This window comes from Hyperolius riggenbachi, chromosome 5, assembly GCF_040937935.1.
Source record: "Hyperolius riggenbachi isolate aHypRig1 chromosome 5, aHypRig1.pri, whole genome shotgun sequence".
Lineage (NCBI taxonomy): Eukaryota > Metazoa > Chordata > Amphibia > Anura > Hyperoliidae > Hyperolius > Hyperolius riggenbachi.
In genome coordinates, this window is record NC_090650.1 from 285030300 (window position 1) to 285050942 (window position 20643).

The 20643-nt window shown below is 41.3% G+C and overlaps 1 protein-coding gene across 4 annotated transcripts in view; it reads right to left on the minus strand.

Annotated features, from left to right (window-relative positions):
* NFATC1 (nuclear factor of activated T cells 1) overlaps positions 1–20643 on the minus strand; it is a 282233-nt gene that overhangs the window by 216797 nt on the left and 44793 nt on the right. For all 4 annotated transcript variants that reach the window (XM_068237039.1, XM_068237037.1, XM_068237040.1 and 1 more), the window contains exon 3: positions 13802–13961. In XM_068237039.1, coding sequence (XP_068093140.1) covers positions 13802–13961 — 160 coding nt within the window. The remainder of the gene's footprint in view (positions 1–13801; positions 13962–20643) is intronic.

Genomic DNA, 20643 nt, shown 5'->3' on the forward strand with positions numbered 1-20643 from the left:
CATAGTATTCAATATTTTTTGACCTTCATACTACATGGTGATGGTAAAATTGATCATTGATTTGCCAATCATAATTGAAAGTGTGCACCAAGCCTAAAGCTACTCTAAAGCCTGGTACACACCTTACATTTTGATTGGCAAATTTGACCACCTACATAGTGTATGACACAGCCTCGGAAGAAGCATCGTTTGGCTTGAAATGGCCATTAGGCTTTTTGTGCCCGCACCCACTGCATGAGACCAGCCCTGTAAAGCGGCATGTTTTATGAACCAACTGTAATATCTGTCATGCAATAACTGGCTGTCTGTAACCACTGCACACTACTAATAAATCTACCTAGCAGCAGTGCCTGTCACTCTCTTTTCTACAATATCGTCCTTATAGTATAAGAGCTTATCTCCACAATTGTTTCAAAGTATTTAAAATCCTTGGCCCCTCATACGATATGGAGGTGGTAAAATTGGCTAAGCATTGGCCATTAAAAACTGAAGGTGTGTACAAGGCTTTAAGCCTGGTACATACATTCAATTTTGATTGGCCAATCAGTGGCCAACTAGCCAGGGCAAAGTTGATTACCCTTATTACCAGTGAAGAAACTATAGTACTTTTAAAAGTGCTCTTAAAGGATTCCTGAGGCAAAGTTTCCTAAGCTACTAAGCTAAGCACACTTGTATGTTCATGCTGGATCCACATACCTGTGCATTGTCCATATAACTTGGGAATACATTTATGTCATGTATCCTACAATTTGTTTAAGATTTGTTTAAGTGTAGGTTCTTCATCAAGAGACCAAAATAGTCCTCCAATTACGGCTCACTGGTAATCAACACATTTTTTTTTAAATTGGAACACTATAAGTTGCTTGGTTTTGTATGACCCAATACCCAAGCAATGGCTGGTGGCTCAACAGCAGATATGAAAAATGAGTTGTCCAAACTCCTCCCCTTATCCCATCAATATTCACAAATGGTAGTCAGGAAGGAAATGGGAGGAGAGCAAGTCTTTTCCTGTGAACACACAGGAGGGTGCAGAGGTAGGGGGTAGGTGTGTGGTAAAAGGACAAGACTCTCATGTGCAGATTCTTTGCAGTTACTGTGAAACAAGCTCAGTTATAAGGGGGTTACGGGGCAATTGGCCAGGCTGTTAACCTTTCCTGGTTATTTTATGTTTGTAACTCAGCTAGTGGACAGTATTCCATAATGGCTTCTGAATTGTACCTGTATGTCTGACTGCTAATGCAAGTTTGTATCTAGCTGTACACAAATTATTTTCTATAAGTGTAAATAAAGTTGTTATGAACTTGCAGTATGCCCGAATGAAAAAATAATGGTGTAAAAGCATGATCGATCACACAGCTCATTAAAGTCCACGTGGTTACAATTAATCTCAATAAGGTCACTGTACATAACAAAGTTACAGAATTGCACAATTGCCGAAGATCGATTGCCGAACATTATGATTTGTGGGACTATGGGGAAAAAAGCTCTTCGGAAAAAGATAGCCCAGCTACAAATGTCTCCCGTATGCCGATTGGTGACTTTATTACAGGAGCACAAGTATGATTGAAGAAAATGCCTCCTTGCTATTTGGTTTTGTAATAATGATTAATCATAAAGTAAATGCAAACAGACCTTACAGATATCTCTTGGAAGCCAAAAGCTCCCCTAAGCCAATATACTACAGATGTTTAGCTCTAGCCAGACATATAAAACCGTATAACTTGCCTAGCATTTCATACCCAGCACCAGGCAAGCAAGAAATAATGGCATCGCTGATTTAGGCCCAAACCAGACTATACAGCCACACAGCTTCTACACGTCAATGTTAATCTGAGAGGTCAGCTGCATCTGTTCTCTTGTATGGCTTTCATATGGATCCCTTTTACTTGTAACAAAAATAAATGAACTAAGTGATAAAAATGGCTTGTCCTTTGTACGCTGGACATCTGTTCTTTGTTCATTTTAGTTTATTGTAAGTGATTTCTTTTTACATGCACACACAAAAATAGTTCACACCTCTTCAAAATATATGATGTGCAAGGGTGCCTGTCTGCATGACAAAGGTTACACAATGACTGCATGCAAGGCTTATTGAAAGCAGAGGTGGCTTGTGCACTGTTATATTAAAGAACACTTTAGATCTGCCTTTACCTTCCACCAATATATGTATAATAATAAATGCTCTAAAAAAAATAATTCTAGAAAAAATGCACATACAGCATAGTAAATACTCCAGGCAGTTTCTAACAAAACTAAGTTCCAGTTTGTTGACAGTCAATGGATTATTGCAGGTGTGGAAAATAAGTAACAAGCTCCAACTCTGTGCAGCTAATTGCCCCTGCAGTGAGATAAGAGGTGTCTAGTCATTCCATACCTCCATAAAAACAATACAAATTTCAGGCTTGCAAAGACACGAGATTCAGCTCAGCTTTGGAAACTCATGGGGGAGAGGCAAACTGAAATAGAAATATATTTTTTAAAAACTTTAATCAAAAAAGTCTTGTCGAGAAGGGATATCTGTGTACAGCCGTTGTCAACGAAAGCACGTTTCACCTTATAGAAGCCTATATTCACATACCCATGGCTCAGATTCAACCAGTAGAAGGCAGGGAGGGCCTTTCTTCCATCGAAAATCTGCCATGTGATTCCAATATTTACCATATTAAACAAGTGCACTTTTAGTGGCGATTCGTGATGAGTATTAAAAAACGAATGCAGGCCAATCGCAGAAAAAAGCAGCATGCAGTACATTAGCTATTGGCCCAAAAAACGATTAACATGTTGATTGCAATCGGCAAAAAGCGAGTGCTCTGATAACTGAATCACAGCTGAGCCCATAGTGTTGCAGTCTATTTGCCAGTTTGCTGTAGACAATCACTGGTGATCCCTTGCTCCATTCACGTGAGTAAAGTTGCAAAAATGGTGTTCAAATTTGCTGCCATATTTATTTCCTTTTAAACAATACCAGTTGCCTGGCAGCCCTGCTGATCTATTTGGGTACAGTAGTGTCTGCATCACAACAGAAACAAGTATGCAGCAAATCCTATCTTACAGTATTGTCAGAAACATCTGATCTGCTGCAGGCTAGTTCAGAGTCTATGTCTAAAAGTATTGGATGAAACAGGTGGTTTCGGCTTGCAGAGTTCAGCGACGGGTGCCGAAACCAGGTGCCCCATAGAAGCAATGTAATGCTGCGTGGGGCGTGTAAGTGTAATTCAAGGGCTACGGCGGTTGGCGGACCCTGAATTACATGTCCCTCCGAGTTACAACAAATGAGAGGGGGAATAGTATTGAAAGGTGCCGGGGAGTTTTGCAGCAGCAGGGAGAGCCATCATTCGGCTCGCCCTGCACCCAACTAAGCCGGCAACCAGTGGCGTACCTACCATAAAGCTGCAGGTGCTCACAGCACCAGGTGTAGCCATGGCTAGGGGTGCCAATGTGGTGCTCAGCCACTGTGTTCTTCCATCTGGGACCTTTTTTCATAGTTGACCCTTTCCTCTTTTCAGATTTTAGTGGCTTCTCTTAACAGCATGTCACTACCAAAGAGCACTGGTGATGACTGCAGTCCTGAAGAGAGTCCTTCCTGCCATTTCTCCTCTCCCACCTGGCTCTCTGTCTTGTGCCTCTACCTCTTTATGCCCCCCTCCTCCTATGCATCCCCCTCTTTTGTATGTCCTCAGAGAAACTCACAATCTAATCGTGTCATAGTCTAATGTCCTACCACATCATTATGTATTTATATAGCACTGACATCTTCTGCAGCACATTACAGAGTACATAGATATGTCACTGACTGTCCTCAGAGGAGCTCACAATTGAATCCCTACAATAGTTATAGTCTAATGTCCTAACATATTATTATTGTGTCTCTATATAGCACTGACATCTTCTGCAGCACTGTATAGAATACAGAGTTTAAAAAAAAAATTGGGGAGGGGGGGGGGGGAGCATCTGTAAATAATCAACACCGGGTGTCAAATTCCCTAGGTACACCACTGATAGAAGCAGAGAATCTGTAGGAGTAGGACAGCCAAGCAACTAGTAATGCTCCAAAGGAAATAATTATGGCAGCCACCACATCCCTCTTGCTTCAGTTGTCCTTTAGGCTATTTAAACAGTAACGAACAGGCACTTTTTTTTATAATTTTTAACCAGAAAATAAACACCATGTCAATTTGCTCCCTTTATTTCCCAGATTTACATTCAGGTAGTAATAATCATATCTAATCTTTAGCCCAAAGTCTGTTTTTTGTATTGCAATAGGTGTCTTCTGATCCTTTCATCCCAGAAATTCCAGACATGATATAACCGGCTGAGCCGAATTTTATATGGCAAAGCGGTGATAGATCAGAAGGCCAATGAAACTGAAGAACACGCCATAGTGCAATCCTGCCACTTGGAATCTCCAATCTGTTATTTATGTTTATAGAAATGAAGGCAGCGGTGAAAAACACACAGACAACTGGCTCGCTCCCAACCATCCAACTTACTGCTTCCAGCTGATGAAATCATTGACTGCGCTATAATCTTTTTCACTCTAAAGATGTGTGAATGTATTATTTGGCAAGTGTTGGCCATGTGCATATGGCAATAACCGGTGCAGCATAGCTGGTAAAATGTGCCAGCCGTTTATGATTGAGCTATAAAATGTCTGCTTTGTGGTATGTTTGCCTGGCTTCATTACATGTAATAATTGCATCCTGGCTCGCAGATGTTGTGTTAATGTTTCTTCTTTTTTTATTTTGCACCTCTGATACATTATAGAAGCATATGGACAATAGACACAGGCCTTCTCAGTTAATGTGTGCAGACGTGAATGCCAAGAAAACATGGGTGGGGTACATGCTTGCAATTTGTGCATTACCCCCACATAAATTACAGGTAACGGTCGGATAATGAAAACACGAAGCTACAGACACCAATTTGGATGGTTTCCTTTCAGTCTGCCTTCCCAGCTCCACCACCTCTTCCTTGTGATTCACAGCTACAAAAATATTCTCCTCGTTTCAAATGAGTTGTAATTAAACTTTCTCCTTGACCCTGAACTATAATTAGAACAGCAGTTGAGCAGAGCTTATTTACCTGTCCTGGAAGATTCACAAACTAGAGGGGACCTTAGGCATAAATCTAATATACAGACTGTGCAAAAAAAGTATAACGAGTTTCTGTAGTCTATGCTGTAGATACTGATTAAACTTAATTTTTGAAATTTAGTTTTAAGTGGAACTCCAGCTAACAGTATCATGTGAATTAGATTGGACCTCCGCTGTAAATTCCAAAGTCAAAAAGATCAAGAATGACGCTCAACAATACTGTTCATACTCTATCTCTTTTTTTAAATTATTTTTTTACAGCTAACAATATTGTGTGAATTAAAGTGGACCTCCGCTGTAAATTCCAAAGTCAAAAAGATCAAGAATGACACCCACTAATACTGCCCCCTCCCCCCTTTTACAACTTTATTAAGTAGCAGGGAATCATTGTGGCAGCTCTAGAGTGCAACATACTGTGGCTGGCACTGCACTTATTCTCTCATCTCCTCTCTAGTATAGGCTGGCTAAGAGGCACAGGTAGAAGCAGAGTATCCCTCCATCTACACTATGAGGCTCCTCCCACCCACACAAGACACAATCTCTTAGCAGTATTTGCAAAGGCAAAAAAACTGTCATGGCTGTTTATTAGAAAGGGTGGGGCTTATCAACAAAACCTGAATTTTGTGGCGCAAGTGGTCAGTTTAAAAAAAAAATCCTGCTACTCTGTTAAATCTTCTGCTGCCTGTGCCATTAGTGTGGGTTTTATTTTTATATCACACAGCCATAACGCACACAGTGACCAGTGTCCAGTAACACACAGGCCCCTGACGCACTGCGTCCTGCATAGTGTAAATGCACCCTTACCTATATTGCATTGTTTCAACTTTGGGACCTGTCTGTCAGTGTATCGCCTAGATTAATTGGCTAACCCTATGTAATCCCCATCGTACAAATTACTCTAGAATGTTCTCAATGTTGCATGTTACTTATTATTCTTCCTGATGCCTAACTCTGTCCTCTCCCAACATACATTTCTGATGCCTAATCCTTACCACCTCTACTAATATGATGTCCCTGATGTCTAAACGTAACCTTCCAATCACAAAGCAATTCATTTGGCAATGCCAGCTCCCATTGCAACTTGGCTATACGACTGCAATGTAAAATTGTGGCTATGTGACACCCAAGTGCTTCATTTGGTTTACAATCTGTGACTAGTCTGAAGGGGCACTCTGTTGTGAGCTCAAGGAAGTTCCGCCCCAGACTTCAGTGAGGCTCCACCTCCGGACCCATGTGAAGCTCTGCCCCACAAAAATATGCCTCTGAGAGCCCCCCTGCTGGTCCTGGCCACCCAATTGTGTTTCAGAGCTTTAACTCTGAGCCCTGGAGCTCCCTCAACCTTGAACATACCTCTGGCTACCTATACTGGGGGGAGGGATCACCCCTGCCGATCTATACTGTGTGTGTGGGAAGGGGGGGGGGCACATCTGTCTACCTATACTGGGGGGGGGTCAAATATGTTATCTTTACTGGAGGGGGCGGGGTGACATTTGGGGGATGGGATCACCAAAGTCTAGTTTTGCCCATGGTGTTCTAAACCATCTAACATCCTCATCGGCTGTGGGCCTGTTTAATAAAAGCCATGATAGTACAACAGCAAGACATATCTTACGGTAACATTATTGCTTGTTTGCAATTTTTCTGCAGTCACAGTAATGTACAGACAGGTGATCCAACATTGAAATAAAAATTACAGTACATGTTTCTTCTTTTTGCAACTGTTTCATTTCTGTTCATGCAGATTAAGTTTTTATCACTAAAATCCTAACCCCTGCCCTAACCTTTTATATACTTTATACTAATGTAAATATATTTGATTGTACTGTTTATTTATATGCAATTTACAATTCATATTTTTATCCTTAAAGAGACTCTGTAACAAAAATTTCATCCTTTTTTCTACCATCCTACAAGTTTCTAAACCTATTCTAATGTGCTCTGGCTTACTGCAGCACTTTCTACTATCACCCTCTCTGTAGTAAATTAATGTATCTTTCCCCTGTCGCACGTGTCGCCCTGTGTCTGGAAGGCTGCCAACTCTTCAGTGCTGATCTGTTATGCAAGCCCCTCTCCAGACCCCTCTATGCACACTCCCGTGTGTGTGTGTTATTTACATAAGCCAGCAGCGTCTCTGCTCTCTGATATCAGTGAGAGAGGAGAGCTGGATACAAATCCTCCTCTGCTAGGCTATGAAAGGAGCTGGCTGACACATACTGAGGAATTACAGACAGGGGTAGAGCTGTCTGCAGGAAGAAACAGCCTGTCACTATTCAGTGGATGAGAGCTGCAGGGGGACAGAAGGTAAACACACAAATGATCTCTTGAGATTCAAAAGGAAGGCTGTATACAGCCTGCTTGTGTATGGATGTATTTTCTATGTGTGGACATACTGTACATCAACCTACTTCCTGTTTTGGTGGCCATTTTGTTTGTTTATAAGCAAACATTTTAAAATTGTTTTTGACTACTTTTAATGTGGCGGGGAGCGGCGAAATTGTGACAGAGGGGAATAGGAGATGTCCCCTAACGCACTGGTATGTTTACTTTTGTGTGATTTTAACAATACAGATTCTCTTTAATGAATATGTCAAATTATGCTTTAAAAATATTTAAAAACACAATTACTAAGAAATTGTGTATGCTTATAATTTTTTTAATATTCATTTTAGAAACCACTAATATCACAAAAGAGGTAAACCCATGTCTCTACATATGCTGCTTAAAGGGAACCTTAACTGACTTAAAAAAAAAAAATTACCTGGGGCTTCCCCAAGCCCCCTGCAGCCGTCCTGTGCCCTCGCCGTTCCTCAACGATGCTCCGGTCCCCCGCTATGGCTTAGTCTCCTGTCTCACGCCATGGCTTAGTCTCCTGTCCCCCGAAATGGCTTAGGCCATTGTGCCTCATACTACACTTGTGCAGGGTGCTTTTGACGAGAACACCAACAAGGATGTGTGTGGCCAGGGCCACACAGGTGCAGGGGCCCGCCGACTCTCAGTTGGCCAAACAAAAACTAGGCCGTGGTGGGGGACCGGAGAATCGGTGAGGACACAGGACAGCTGCAGGGGGCTTGGGGAAGCCCCAGGTAAGTTAAACTTATAAAAGTTTTTTCTGCATAAAACAAATAAACTATGGTATACATATTTTATGTTTCAATAACAGCTGTAAAAAGTAATTACAAAACTTGTAAAATAATATGTATTTCTTACAGCTTAACCTTTTCGGGACCACGTGCATTAGATTCTACACCGCACTTGTGGCTGTTCTAGCCTGATGCGGCGTAGAATCTACGCCAGCCCGCAATTTCCGCTCCCGACGCGACCGTGCGCACCCGGAGGAGGAGATTAAGCTGTCATTTGACAGCCGACATCTCCCCCGAGTGATCAGCAGCCATCGCGTATGGCTGCTGATCACGTGATCACTACGATCGCCGTCCAATCGTAGTGATCAGTTTGACAGCTGCGGCGGCAGGGGGGAAAAGAAGAGGACCCACTTACCTCCCTGCCGTTCCCTCGACGATCGGCACCCCCCTCCGCTCCAGCAGGCATCTCCGCTCCGTCTGACGTCAGCGCCGGGTCCCGGCTTCATGACGTCATCAAGTCACGACCCGGAACTGATCGTCAGACAGAACGGAGATGCCGGCCGGAGAAGAGGGTCCCGTGCGGCTCATCGCTGGAGCCTGGAAGGTGAGTGAAGGCTGCTGGCAGAAGGGGGAGGCACAGGCCACCATGGGGGGACACCAATCTAGCCAGCCACACACGGGATCTGGCCGCCTGACCCCCCAAACGTGCGCACCCCCCCTCCCGCGCAAAATGCCTGGTAGGTGGGGGGGTAGGTGGCCGGTCCCGAAAAGGTTAATCACTTTGTAATAGAACCTTTATGACTTTAAAAGTGTACATATCTTTAATAAAATCAACACAGCCTCTAGGAGTGTTTACAAAACGTAGTGTCAGCTTCTACTGTATGAGATAATTGTGAGGGTTGCTGAATGGTTGGTAAACTAGGACTTTTATGTACTCCCACACCCACTGCACATTTTTAAAAAAAATGATGTCAAAAGATTGTCAAAGGAACCATTCTGACTGCTGATTGGGCGACGTGACGTATCTCTGTTCAGGCCCTCCACTTCTAGACAGTTCAAATAGACACGGAGTGTTCCCATTGTTGCTTCATTTTGTAGCTCAGGGAACATAATATGACGTGGTTAAACATGAACGAAAATTAAAATTTCTATATAGACCTCTGACACGGTTAAATATTTTTTTTTTCCGTCACAGAAATATTGTAATCTTTAATCTTGACTAAACTGAGCTCATCATCTCACAGAGTCCGTAGGTGAGTCCGCCCTGGAGTTTTTCCACCTTAAAGCATCCATAAATGCGTGTCTAGTGGATTTACAAAATTGGATGAACACCAGCTGGCTGAGGCTGAACTCTGACAAACAGAGGTGTTGGTGGTAGGTGGTCCACACATGATGGATAAAGTTCAAAACGCTCACCACCTCAAACTAGCAATTGGGGGAGATACTGTACAGTATAAAGACTCTGTGCGAAACCTTGGGGTGATCCTGGATGGAAATCTAAAACTCAAACAGCAGATATCAGCTGTCGTCAAGTCTTCCTTCTTCCACTAAGAAATATAGCGAAAAATCAAACACCTTATCCCAGCTGAAGACCTACCTGCCCTGGTTCATGCATTTGTATCCTCCCGCCTAGACTACTGCAACGCCCTGTTCATCGGATCTACAGAAAAGGTTCTGCGCCCCTTACAGCTAGTACAGAATGCTGCAGCCAGACTCCTAGCCAATGCCCCCCGCAGCTCACACATCACCCCAGTACTGCAAACTCTTCACTGGTTGCCAGTAAAATGGAGAATCAATTTTAAGATCTGCCTGCTGACATTCAAGGCTCTACACCACATGGGACCCAAATACATAGCGGATCTATTGGAACTTTGTGCCCCTCCACGCACCCTCCGCTCTGCCAAAAAGATGAAGCTGATTATTCCCAGGATACACTTAACATTTGGTGCTCGGGCCTTTTCCTACGCAGCCCCTACTCTATGGAACTCACTTCCACAATCAGTACGAGAGGCTCCCTCTCTGGACAGCTTTAAAAAAAGGCTAAAAACTCAACTCTTTTCCCTAGCCTTTGAGACTGCATAATGCAGGGTCACAGCGCTTTGAGTCCCCAGGGAGAAAAGCGCTATATAAATATTATTGTTATTGTTATTGTTGTTATTGTTAAATTATCTTAATATTAATAAAGTTCTTCTTTATGGCTAGAACAGCGGATTCTGTCTCTGGACCCACTTTACCTGGGTCTGTATTTAACAATATCAGCAGCTTTCTGCAAGACTGGTCCTGGCCAGCTTTGCAAGAGTTAGTGGGGCACTAGATTACAAGCCAGTACCCCTGCATACATAGCACTACCCTCCCAGTGATGTCTAGCCTAGGCTGATTAGCTATGCAGAATTCTCTTTCACCCCCCCCCCCCCAGAGCATTCTGGGAGACCAGGTATATTTTGTACTGGCTTCAGAACGCTCTGTAAAGGACCATTCCGCAGAGATCCCCTGACAAGCCTACATTTCAAAGTACAGTCTCTTTATTTTCTAATGATACTTGAGGGACCAGAGGTTAAACCATATTCCTGGGTCAGGTTAACTAAACATGTATTTTACCATTAAAGTGGACCTGAACTCTTCCACAGGACAGAAGGTAAACATAGAGAAATGCACCCTGTATGTATTTAGAGAGTTTAGCCTGTCTAATTCCCCCTCATCTGTGACTAATCACAAGTGTAACTTGACCTCTTAGCTGTGTTAGCTGGCTGCCTTGGCAAAGCAGCTAATTTGTAAACATAGGATGTTAACCCTATGCCTGCTTCCATGATAGCAGGAAGTAGCCACACTGCATATTTATTGCAAGATTTGTATCACCTGTAAAAAAGAAATGTTTTTTTCTTTAAAGGTTATTAGGCTGTTGCTTATCATTTAGAACCAAGAGGAATTCCGAGTTCCGGTACACGTTAAAATATTCTGATAATGCTCGCTGAAATAGCACCATCTCACTACTAGTTCAGTGTATACTGAGCAGGCAAGTGACACAAAATCTACCAGCTGTAAGAGAGGGCTCCTAAGAGACTCTACAATGTAGCAGTGCTGAGCGAATATCAAGACTGGCTGAGTAGAATTATGAATGGAAATTAACTTATTACAATCAGCCATTCAGAATACAATCAGTACTTATTGGAGCTCCTGACACGCGAGGATAACACGAGGAGTTTGCAACAAATGGTACTATAGATTTATATTTAACGTTTCTCTAAAATGTCTCTCGCCCTCTTGTCTGAGATGGAAGCAAAACCTTGTAGTAAAAATAACGTCATAGAAAGTTCCGAACCCTTCTGTAAAATACATCACACTGTACGATTTGCTCATCAGTTCTGCAAGACATTCTTTGAATACCTGCCTGATCATGAAACTAGGAGCTGAACTTTCCACTCAGCGCTTGATAAACTGTCTATTCAGTTGGCTCAGCTGTCTGCATGCTGCTCGCTAATCAAACACATCGTTTGCATCTACTTCTCCTCTTTTGACCTAACGCATATGTAAATAGTGCTATCATTTATTCCTGCTTGTATAAACGTTGTGGTAGATCACTCTGTAGCTAAACAATATATTATTTCCATACAGACTATATGTATTTCCCCCGTAATACGGCTCAGTTTGAATTGGACAGAAATTTATGTTGATACATATATTTTAACAGATTTGGTCTCAGAACATTTCCTGTTCCTCACGTATTCAAACCTCAAAGAATATGCAAGATGCATTTTGTGTTTCCAGCCCACGCAGAAAAAAGGATTTATTACCTAGGGTGTGCGACATGTCACACATTTATCTAACTTGTTTTTACTAAAGGGGTGAGAAAGAAATAGGCCTAGGAGAACAGACATAACTATAGAATAATGAGACCTCAAGGTGCTCACGTTACATTGTATTTAGTCTATCACAGCTATAGACTGTAACTCTGTACTATAAACTGCTTCATGCTACAAAAGAGAATGAAGGATAGTGTAAAGGCTGCCTATGTAGTACAGACTAATTGGGGGCTAAGGAATAGCTGGTCGTTACAGAATATACTTTACTAGTAGGTTTTTAGCTAATTTCCAACAATTTCATGTTATTGTAAGGTTCGAAGATTTTTCATTTTGTTTGCTACATCTACTTTCATATAGTCTAAGATTTTCAAAGAATTAATCAAGGGAAAGTGCTATATTTTTTTTAAAGCAGCTTGCAGACTAGGAAAAGTACATTAAGGTTTCTTTTTATGACAGTACAGGAAACCTATGTTCCCTTAAAAGATCCAATGAGCACTAAGGAAATTGCACAAAAGTTTGGTAAATATCAGACTGTAGTAAAAAATGGAAATTCTCCCAATCCTGGCCGTCTGGAGAAAACACAGACAACGTAACATGTGCACACTCCACCTGTCATCAGTGTATGGGGGTTGGGACCCACCAAAACTACAGTGCAACAACGTGGTTAAATGGGACACACACACCTGAGAGAAAAGAAGGCTGTACACCCATAATACAACCTGGATAGTGTACTGGTTATGGCCTCTTCCTCAGATACAGGAGACCAGGGTTAAAATCTCAGCACCTTCTGTTCAGTAAGCAACCATCTATTCAGTGAGGAGACCTTGGGCAAGACTCCCTCACACTGCTACTACCTATAGAATGTGCCCTACTGGCTGTAGCTCTGGCGCCAGGATTCCGCCAGGAGAAAAGCACAACATATATGTTCTGTGTCTTGTCTTATGCTGGGCATACACGGCTTGATATTGCTGCTCGATTCTCCCACTCGATCGATTCCCCGCTCGATTCTGCAGGCGATTCTCTTATCTTCCGCTCATTTTTCTTATCTTTTTCCATTGTCCTCAATGCAGAATCAAGCGGCGAAACGATCGGGCGGGAGATTGGACGTGTGGGAAATCATCTATTGAGCCATCTAAATGGCTCAGAATCGAGCCGTGTATTCCCAGCATAATATATAGCAGGACATGGTGATCAATACAGGGAAGAGCTGATCTATCCAGCACTTGCCCTGCTATGCATTTTATCATGTAAGGTTTAGATTTTGTTTTAGGTACAACCACCTAAGCCTTAAATGAAAAATAGGTTACACTGGGATTTTTGATTGGTATTATTTTTAAGAAAACGATGTTTATAAGCAGTCTGATCAGATTACAGCAAATGTCATAATGTTGGCCAATATAATGCTACTTGGTGTACACAGATTTAGAATAGGATGTCTAGAGAGAAAAATAGGCAGTGTTGTGTGTGTCCAAACATGAGCAGGTGATGGTCAATATTTAAATTAAGCTTTTATAATATTAAATACCTAGAGGGACAGACATCATTTGTGAGCTAAACAAGGCAAGCTTTCTAAGCCCCAGAACCCTTTTTCTGGATTTTTACAATAGAACACCACTCATTTTTTTTCTTTGATTTTTAGCATGATTTTTAGGTGATGATACAAAGGGAAACAATATTGCTCTATGACGAGTTTTACATCCCAGGGAATGCATATCTGATATCTCTGGGAAAGTCCATACACCATTTCCCTCTGCCATCATCACCCATCATCAAACAGAGTGTTTTGATTGAGTGCCAGAATAAGCAGGGTTTCCTGTCACATGCATACCTGCACAATGGGATGTCCTCCCGTAGATGCCTTCACCGCCCCTCGGCTTCCTTCCGTCTCATAATGAGCTCTGTGATGAGATTTGGGCTGCACGTCAATGCGCAGTTCATAAGGTCCTGACTGGGATGGCAGATGCCAATCAAGGGCCGGCAGAGAGGGGCTGCAATGGAAAAGAACAGCTATTTAACAGAGATTAAATATTAACACAAAGTGTATTATCCCACACCACAGGAATCTGGCACTATTACTTTAGAGACCATGATGAGCAGGCCATCCTTCACTATCTTACATTTAAAATTTCATCAATAGGTCTAATGCCACGACATAAGTAATTTAAAAGGCCATGAAGCAGCCAAAACCTCTTTCCACTTCATAAAGATGATGAGCCGCCCAGCCACTGATGTTACATCGGCTATTAGGCTGCTTAACTCGATGGAAATTCTGCGTGCATCCCTTCCCTTTCCACAACTCCACTGCTTTTACTCATCCTCAGAGTGAAAATATTAATATAAAAGCAACCAGGCGATGGGTAAATACGATACACAGGAGAGTCTGACTGTCAACTAGTACATTTTATATCTTTATTTTCCTGAATAATGTAAGTGTAATCAGCACCACTTTCAGTTCAATAGGATGCAGTGATAATGTAGAAACAGCTTCCCAGCCAGGAGGAGAATGATCTAATGTCAACTGGAGATATCAGCTGAAGTGAAAAGAGTTAATTTGCAGAATTCCTCTTTCTTGTGTTTCCTTCCACTATTTCATGCTTCTCCTGCCTACTCACACATGACATCATGAGCTGCTTACACTCTTCACTATCACTAAATAAACTGAGCCAATGCTTGAGTGTGTTTACTCAAATACAGTTCATAAACATAGGTGCCCATTAATAATCCAATTTCCCAGACGATCGACCAGCTGATCTGATTGTTGTGGTCAATCGGAAACCATCATTCAGGCCCATCAATGGAGGGAAAAATTATAAGGGCCTTTTCTCACTAGCTAACGCTTGCACGAAGCAGATATTGTGCATGCGTCACATAACATGGCAGTGGGAAGTTGTATTTTTAGCACAAATCAGTGGTGCTAGAACTAATGAACTCGACAGGAAATCATGCAGTTAAATGTTCCAGCAGTGTTACATTGCAGGGCACACTGACGCAGTGCTAGATGTGAAAGGTAAAATGAAGTCTATGGACTTTCATCTTACCTTGGAAATCCCACAGGATACATGTGGCAGGGCCATGCCTGGTGTGAAAGGGCCCTAAGAAATCTGATCAGACTAAAAGAATCCTTCCAAAATGTGGATTATCGGAAAGATTGATAGAATGAACATTCATCATTGAACTGCACCACTAATGGCACCCGATATGGTGATCATTCGGGAGATTTTAACATTAATAGGCATCTTTACAGTAAATAAAAATATTCACTGTGTTCTTCTGGAATCAGCAGTCCATGGTGATCCTCTCCCAATGACCAAGTTTAGAGTAAAAATACTCAAAAAACTATAGGAAGATGCAACAAATGGTGCATAATGTCCATGTGGTCTTCTAAGAAGAGGATTTTAAGTGAAACTAGCAAATATGTGCCCGTTGGGCAGTGCAGTTACAGAGCAGGAAAGCTTAGAGCAGCTAGACACTGAGGACTGGAAGACAGGTGGATGGAGGGGGTAAGGGATAGAAGTGATGGTTGGATGGAGAGAATCAGCAGAGTGTAGTACATGGTGGGAGGCATAGAAAGCGGGTGAGTAAAGGCAGCCATACACTATGGGTATTTTAGACACATTAAAGGGAACCTAAAACGAGGCTTCCTTATTTATTTTTTTGTTAAAGGATACCAGGGCTAAACACACAGGGAAAAACGGGGTGAGCAGGCATGTATGGGAAGCTGTCCTGATGCCCAGCCCTCCTCCCGTTGTCCTCTGACCCCCTCCTTTCCTACCTAAATGACCCCCCCCCCCACCCCCCGGGGCAGCCTTTCCATGGTCAGCTGGATTGGGCATTAGTATGTAGGTGTTAGCGTCGCTGTGCGTGTCTTACATTTCTCTCCAGTGGGACTCATACTCTAGCGTAACCCTCACTAATAAGGAATTACAGCCATAAACCTCTTTCCCTAATAAACACCTTCTGAGTACAGGTGATGGATAAAAAAGGGTTAACCATTCATATATTTCAACTCTGGTACACTTAAAGACTGTGTGAAAGACTGTGTCATATTGCTAAGTCAAATAGACATTTAACCTACTTTTACAGGTTTTAAACAGAAAATAAAACTGGGGATTCTAAAAAAGGTTATGTTAACTTTCTAGACAAACAATGTCCTTATTTAGAAATAAGGACCTAAAAACCACTTAGAAAACATTTTTGCCTGGAGTTGGGCTTTAAGTTTTAGGGATTATGACTGACAGAGAACGTGTGTTCCTCACCAGATAACAACAGCACACAGTTAATCACAGTGCACTATATAACAGCAGGAGGAAGTAAGGTCACAGCCTTATTTCAAACAAAATGGAAAAAAAATCACTCCATTACGTAGTCTCTGACCCTGGTGACAATTCTCTTTTATTAAGAAAATAAAAACCACAAACATTTATGTTGATGGACTCTTGCTGTGGAAGGAAGTTTAGTTAAAATGTGCGATTAACAAAATAATCTACATTTATGTTATGGTATTGCCTTTCACTGGCTCTGTACAACAGTCACAAGAGGTCACATGGAAGTATTCGGCATACGAGCAGGAAACAGATTGTGGCTACAGCAGTGGAAAACCATGCAATCAGAATCCGTATTAAATGCATTTCACTGAAACTCATCACTGTTAACATTTTCTTAGAAAACAAAAAATGCAAACGGACTGAAGCATGCTGTCTGTCAAACCAGATCTAATCTCCAGATCTGAGTAATGCTGAGCTGTGAATACAACTTTAGAGGGACAGCCCCTTTTATTATCTTCTACCTCCTCTTGAGTAAGCCTATAATTCTAATATTAGTGTTAGTTTAAGTTACAGCACATGAATGCTGTAGCTGTATAACCATCAGGAGTACTCTTTCTGCCTTTCAACCTATAGTGCAGGATTGTTCCCATGTAAACACTCAGATAAGTAGTGCTTGTTTTATCATCACATAGCACTTAATTAGCATTCTCTTGTGAGTGAGAGAGAAACAAGTATCATATGGATTCATAGTGTAGCTCAGTGCCGATATATGTGTATTGTTACACAGTTGGTTTTTTCATGTTAGTCTTTTACAGGGATTATTTTACTAAATATTGTTCAGAGTCAAATGATTACTTCAAAATCACTATTTAAAGAGACACTGAAGCGAAAAAAAAATTATGATATTATGATTTGGATGTGTAGTACAGCTAAGAAATAAAACATTAAGATCAGATACATCAGTCTAATTGTTTCCAGTAAAGGAAGAGTTAAGAAACTCTAGTTGTTATCTCTAGGCAAAAAAGCCATTAATCTCTACGACTTTCAAAGTCGTGGAGAGGGCTGTTTTCTGACTTTTATTATCTCAACTGTTATTGAACTATTTACTTTTTATCTGCCAGAGGAGAGGTCATTAGTTCACAGACTGCTCTGAAAGAATCATTTTGAATGCTGAGTGTTGTGTAATCTGCACATATTATAGAATGATGCAATATTAGAAAAAACACTATATACCTGAAAATAAAAATATGAGAATATTTTCTTTGCTGCTAATCTTCTAGTAATTATTCATAGTACACAACCAATTCATTATATCATATTTTTTTTTCGCTTCAGTGTCTCTTTAATTAGACTTCAAGCAATCGTTAACTGAAAATGAACCGATGAGATTTGTATCTATAATCCTACTCCAAAACAGAACTTTCATGGAATCCCACAGTGTTATTTTGTATTTAAATAAGAAATACTCAAATTTAACCTCTTTATTGCGTAGCGAGCAATGTCTTATTTTAATGTTATACAGCCCAAATCTTCAGGCTTTGACCTCTTTTTATCTATTTTCTGCACTCAGAAGTGTTCACTGCCATGGCTATAGCAAGTGTCAATTACCGCTTTGGATTATTACAGTTAGAAAGTAGGAACACAGCCTACTTCTATGCAGACTTGGGATTTTACATACAAATTTATTTAATATGTCACATGTCAGTTCATGTACTCCATAACCCCTCTCCAAGAGAAAGTATAGTAGTTCGAATGACCACTGTAATTCTCATATCTTATGATAGGACATCTCCTGCACATCCCCCCCCCCCCCTCCCACCCCATTGGACAGTACAATACCTGGCTCACTGCTATTTTAGTTCCTGCTGCAGCTCATTACAGGGCATCTCCTGCTTATTTTGCCCATCTCTCCTCTCCACAAGACAGTATAATACTTGGCTGACCACTAATGTAGTTCCCGCTGCTGCTGATATTGGGCCTCTCCTGCTCATTCCTCCAACCTCCATTAGACAGTATAATACTTGATTGACCGCTAATGTAGTTCTGGCTGCTGAAGATAGTGAAACATCTCCTGCTAATCCTCCTCCCCTCCCCTCTCCATTAGACAGTGCAATACTTGGCTGACTGCTATTGAAGTTCCTGCTGTAGCTCTTGTCAGGACCTCTCCTGCTCATCCTTCCCACCTCCCCTCTCAATAAGACAGTGTACCCAGCAAGCTCATGGTGAACCAGAACTCCTAGGAGTGTGTAAGGGGCTACAATGGACCAAAAAGCCCTCTTACTAAAATGCAATGGAAAACAAAAAAGTTTGCTTTCTTAAAACAGAAAATATTTGCAATAATTTAGGTAGGCGTGAGCTCTGAGATGTCTCCCAGTGCATCACTGCTGAAATCTGCAAATTATCCATTGTTGTCTTTGTAAGCTAGCCACACCTCCAGATCCGCTCTCTAAAATTAACAAGCTGACACATCATTGCATTCCAGTGGATCTGGAGGTGTGGCTCAACAATTGACAACAATGGATTATTTGAATATTTCAGGCTCCCTACGCTGACTGGTATATATCATTTGTCACTGTTATTGGCCTGAGGAAGCGGGCTTAGACCTACGAAACGCGTTACCTGTGCTAAATAAAACTCTTTTGTATATAACAAAGATTTTGTCATTGAGGTAAGATACCACGTTATCCTTTTCATTTTAAACTGTTTTTAGAAGCTTTTGTACAATCCAGGGCGCCTCTTGCCCCCATTTGAGCGTAATACTTGACTGACCTCTAATACAATTTCTGCTGCAGCTTTTGGCAGGACTTCTCCTGCTCATGCATCCCACCCCATCTCCATTAGACAGATGGCTATTGTAGTTAGTGCTGCAGATGATGGTGGGACATCTCCTGCTCATCCTCCCCACCTCCCCTCTGAGCATGATATCTCTGACTCACAGCTATCACTATCAAGAGTACATAGGGGAGAACTGGGGTACAACTTGAATTTAGTCTAACTTGTGTGAATTCTAAACCCAGAAAACGTAGCCACACCTCCTACTGATTTCTCACTTGAATAGGAAATTGCTTTAAATGTTTGCTTTTTATGTGGACATTTGGAAATTACAATGTTGTCTACACTGTTGACCATTCTGCTCTATTTGGTTGTTCACTAACCTCAAATCTTCCGCTTAATATATCACCTTATTACTACATAAAGTAACTGCTAATATGTGAATACCTAGGCAATTGTAGGTAAATAATAAATGCAAATAGCAGAACATACTTCAACTTTCTGCTTTTATAATAACAGTAATTGTTAGCTTTTCTTGACACACACAGACCCTATAACAATTATTTATAGGTTGCTGAATTGTATTTAACCTATGGATAGGCAGGGGTTATAAGTCATTACAATAATGTGGTTTCTCCCTTTATGTCATTTCATGAGGAAGGATAAGTGGTGTGTGCAGCCTGATTCACCAGGGGGGCCTTGCAAACCATAAGCCACTACTCATAAGAGACTTGCTCAGTGTAAGTGGTGATTTCCTGACCTTCAGCAGCACCAATACTAAGAAGCATGACTATATGTTTATGTGACTTTTGTAATGACTTTCCTGCCTTTTTCTTTCTAACACTTCTCTGTGAAGGTTTGGCATCCACGTTAATCAGTATGCAGTACATTTTCAGACTCCCATACTCATGTAAGAATGATATCTTTTCAGCCCTGCAAAACTTCTGTCAGTAGTCACTGCTGCCTTTTCTCTGTATTATTGCACACCCGAGACCTAATGATACTGGAGGCTGCCATTTTGTATACTGAAATGTATAACATAGCACATGAAAGTAGACCACAATGTTTCTCTGTAATCTCCCCAGCAAAATCCTCTGTAAACTGATATTTTCCGAGACATTCAGAAAGGCTTTTTATGTAGCATGAATAAACAAATATATGATTAGTAGTGATGAATGAAAAGATGCTTTTCCCTTTGCCTCAGTTTTTGCAATATTCTTCATTTTCACATTTTTTTAATATCAAAGTGTGTTGAATTCAGTGCAGAACAGAAATGTAATTTCGTAACAATACAAAATGGGCCCTTATTCATTCACTTTTCTAATACGTTTTCTCCTGGGTGATATTTTCACACCTTATCAATACAATGTTTTTTTTAACCACTTCACTACCAGCAGTGCCTGGCCCCTTAAGGACTAGAGAACACTAGTACGAAAAACGGGGCCTACAGTGATCACGGGGTCATGAGCCAATTAATCTGAGGGGCCTGTTTTTGACAATGGTGATCAGATAATTGTCAGAGAAGTAACATTACTTATGTAACACACATAGCACATTGCTTAGCGAAATTGATAGTCAATGACAGAAAATAATGTAAAATGACAATTTTTACTCTACAGTATACTGTGCGATG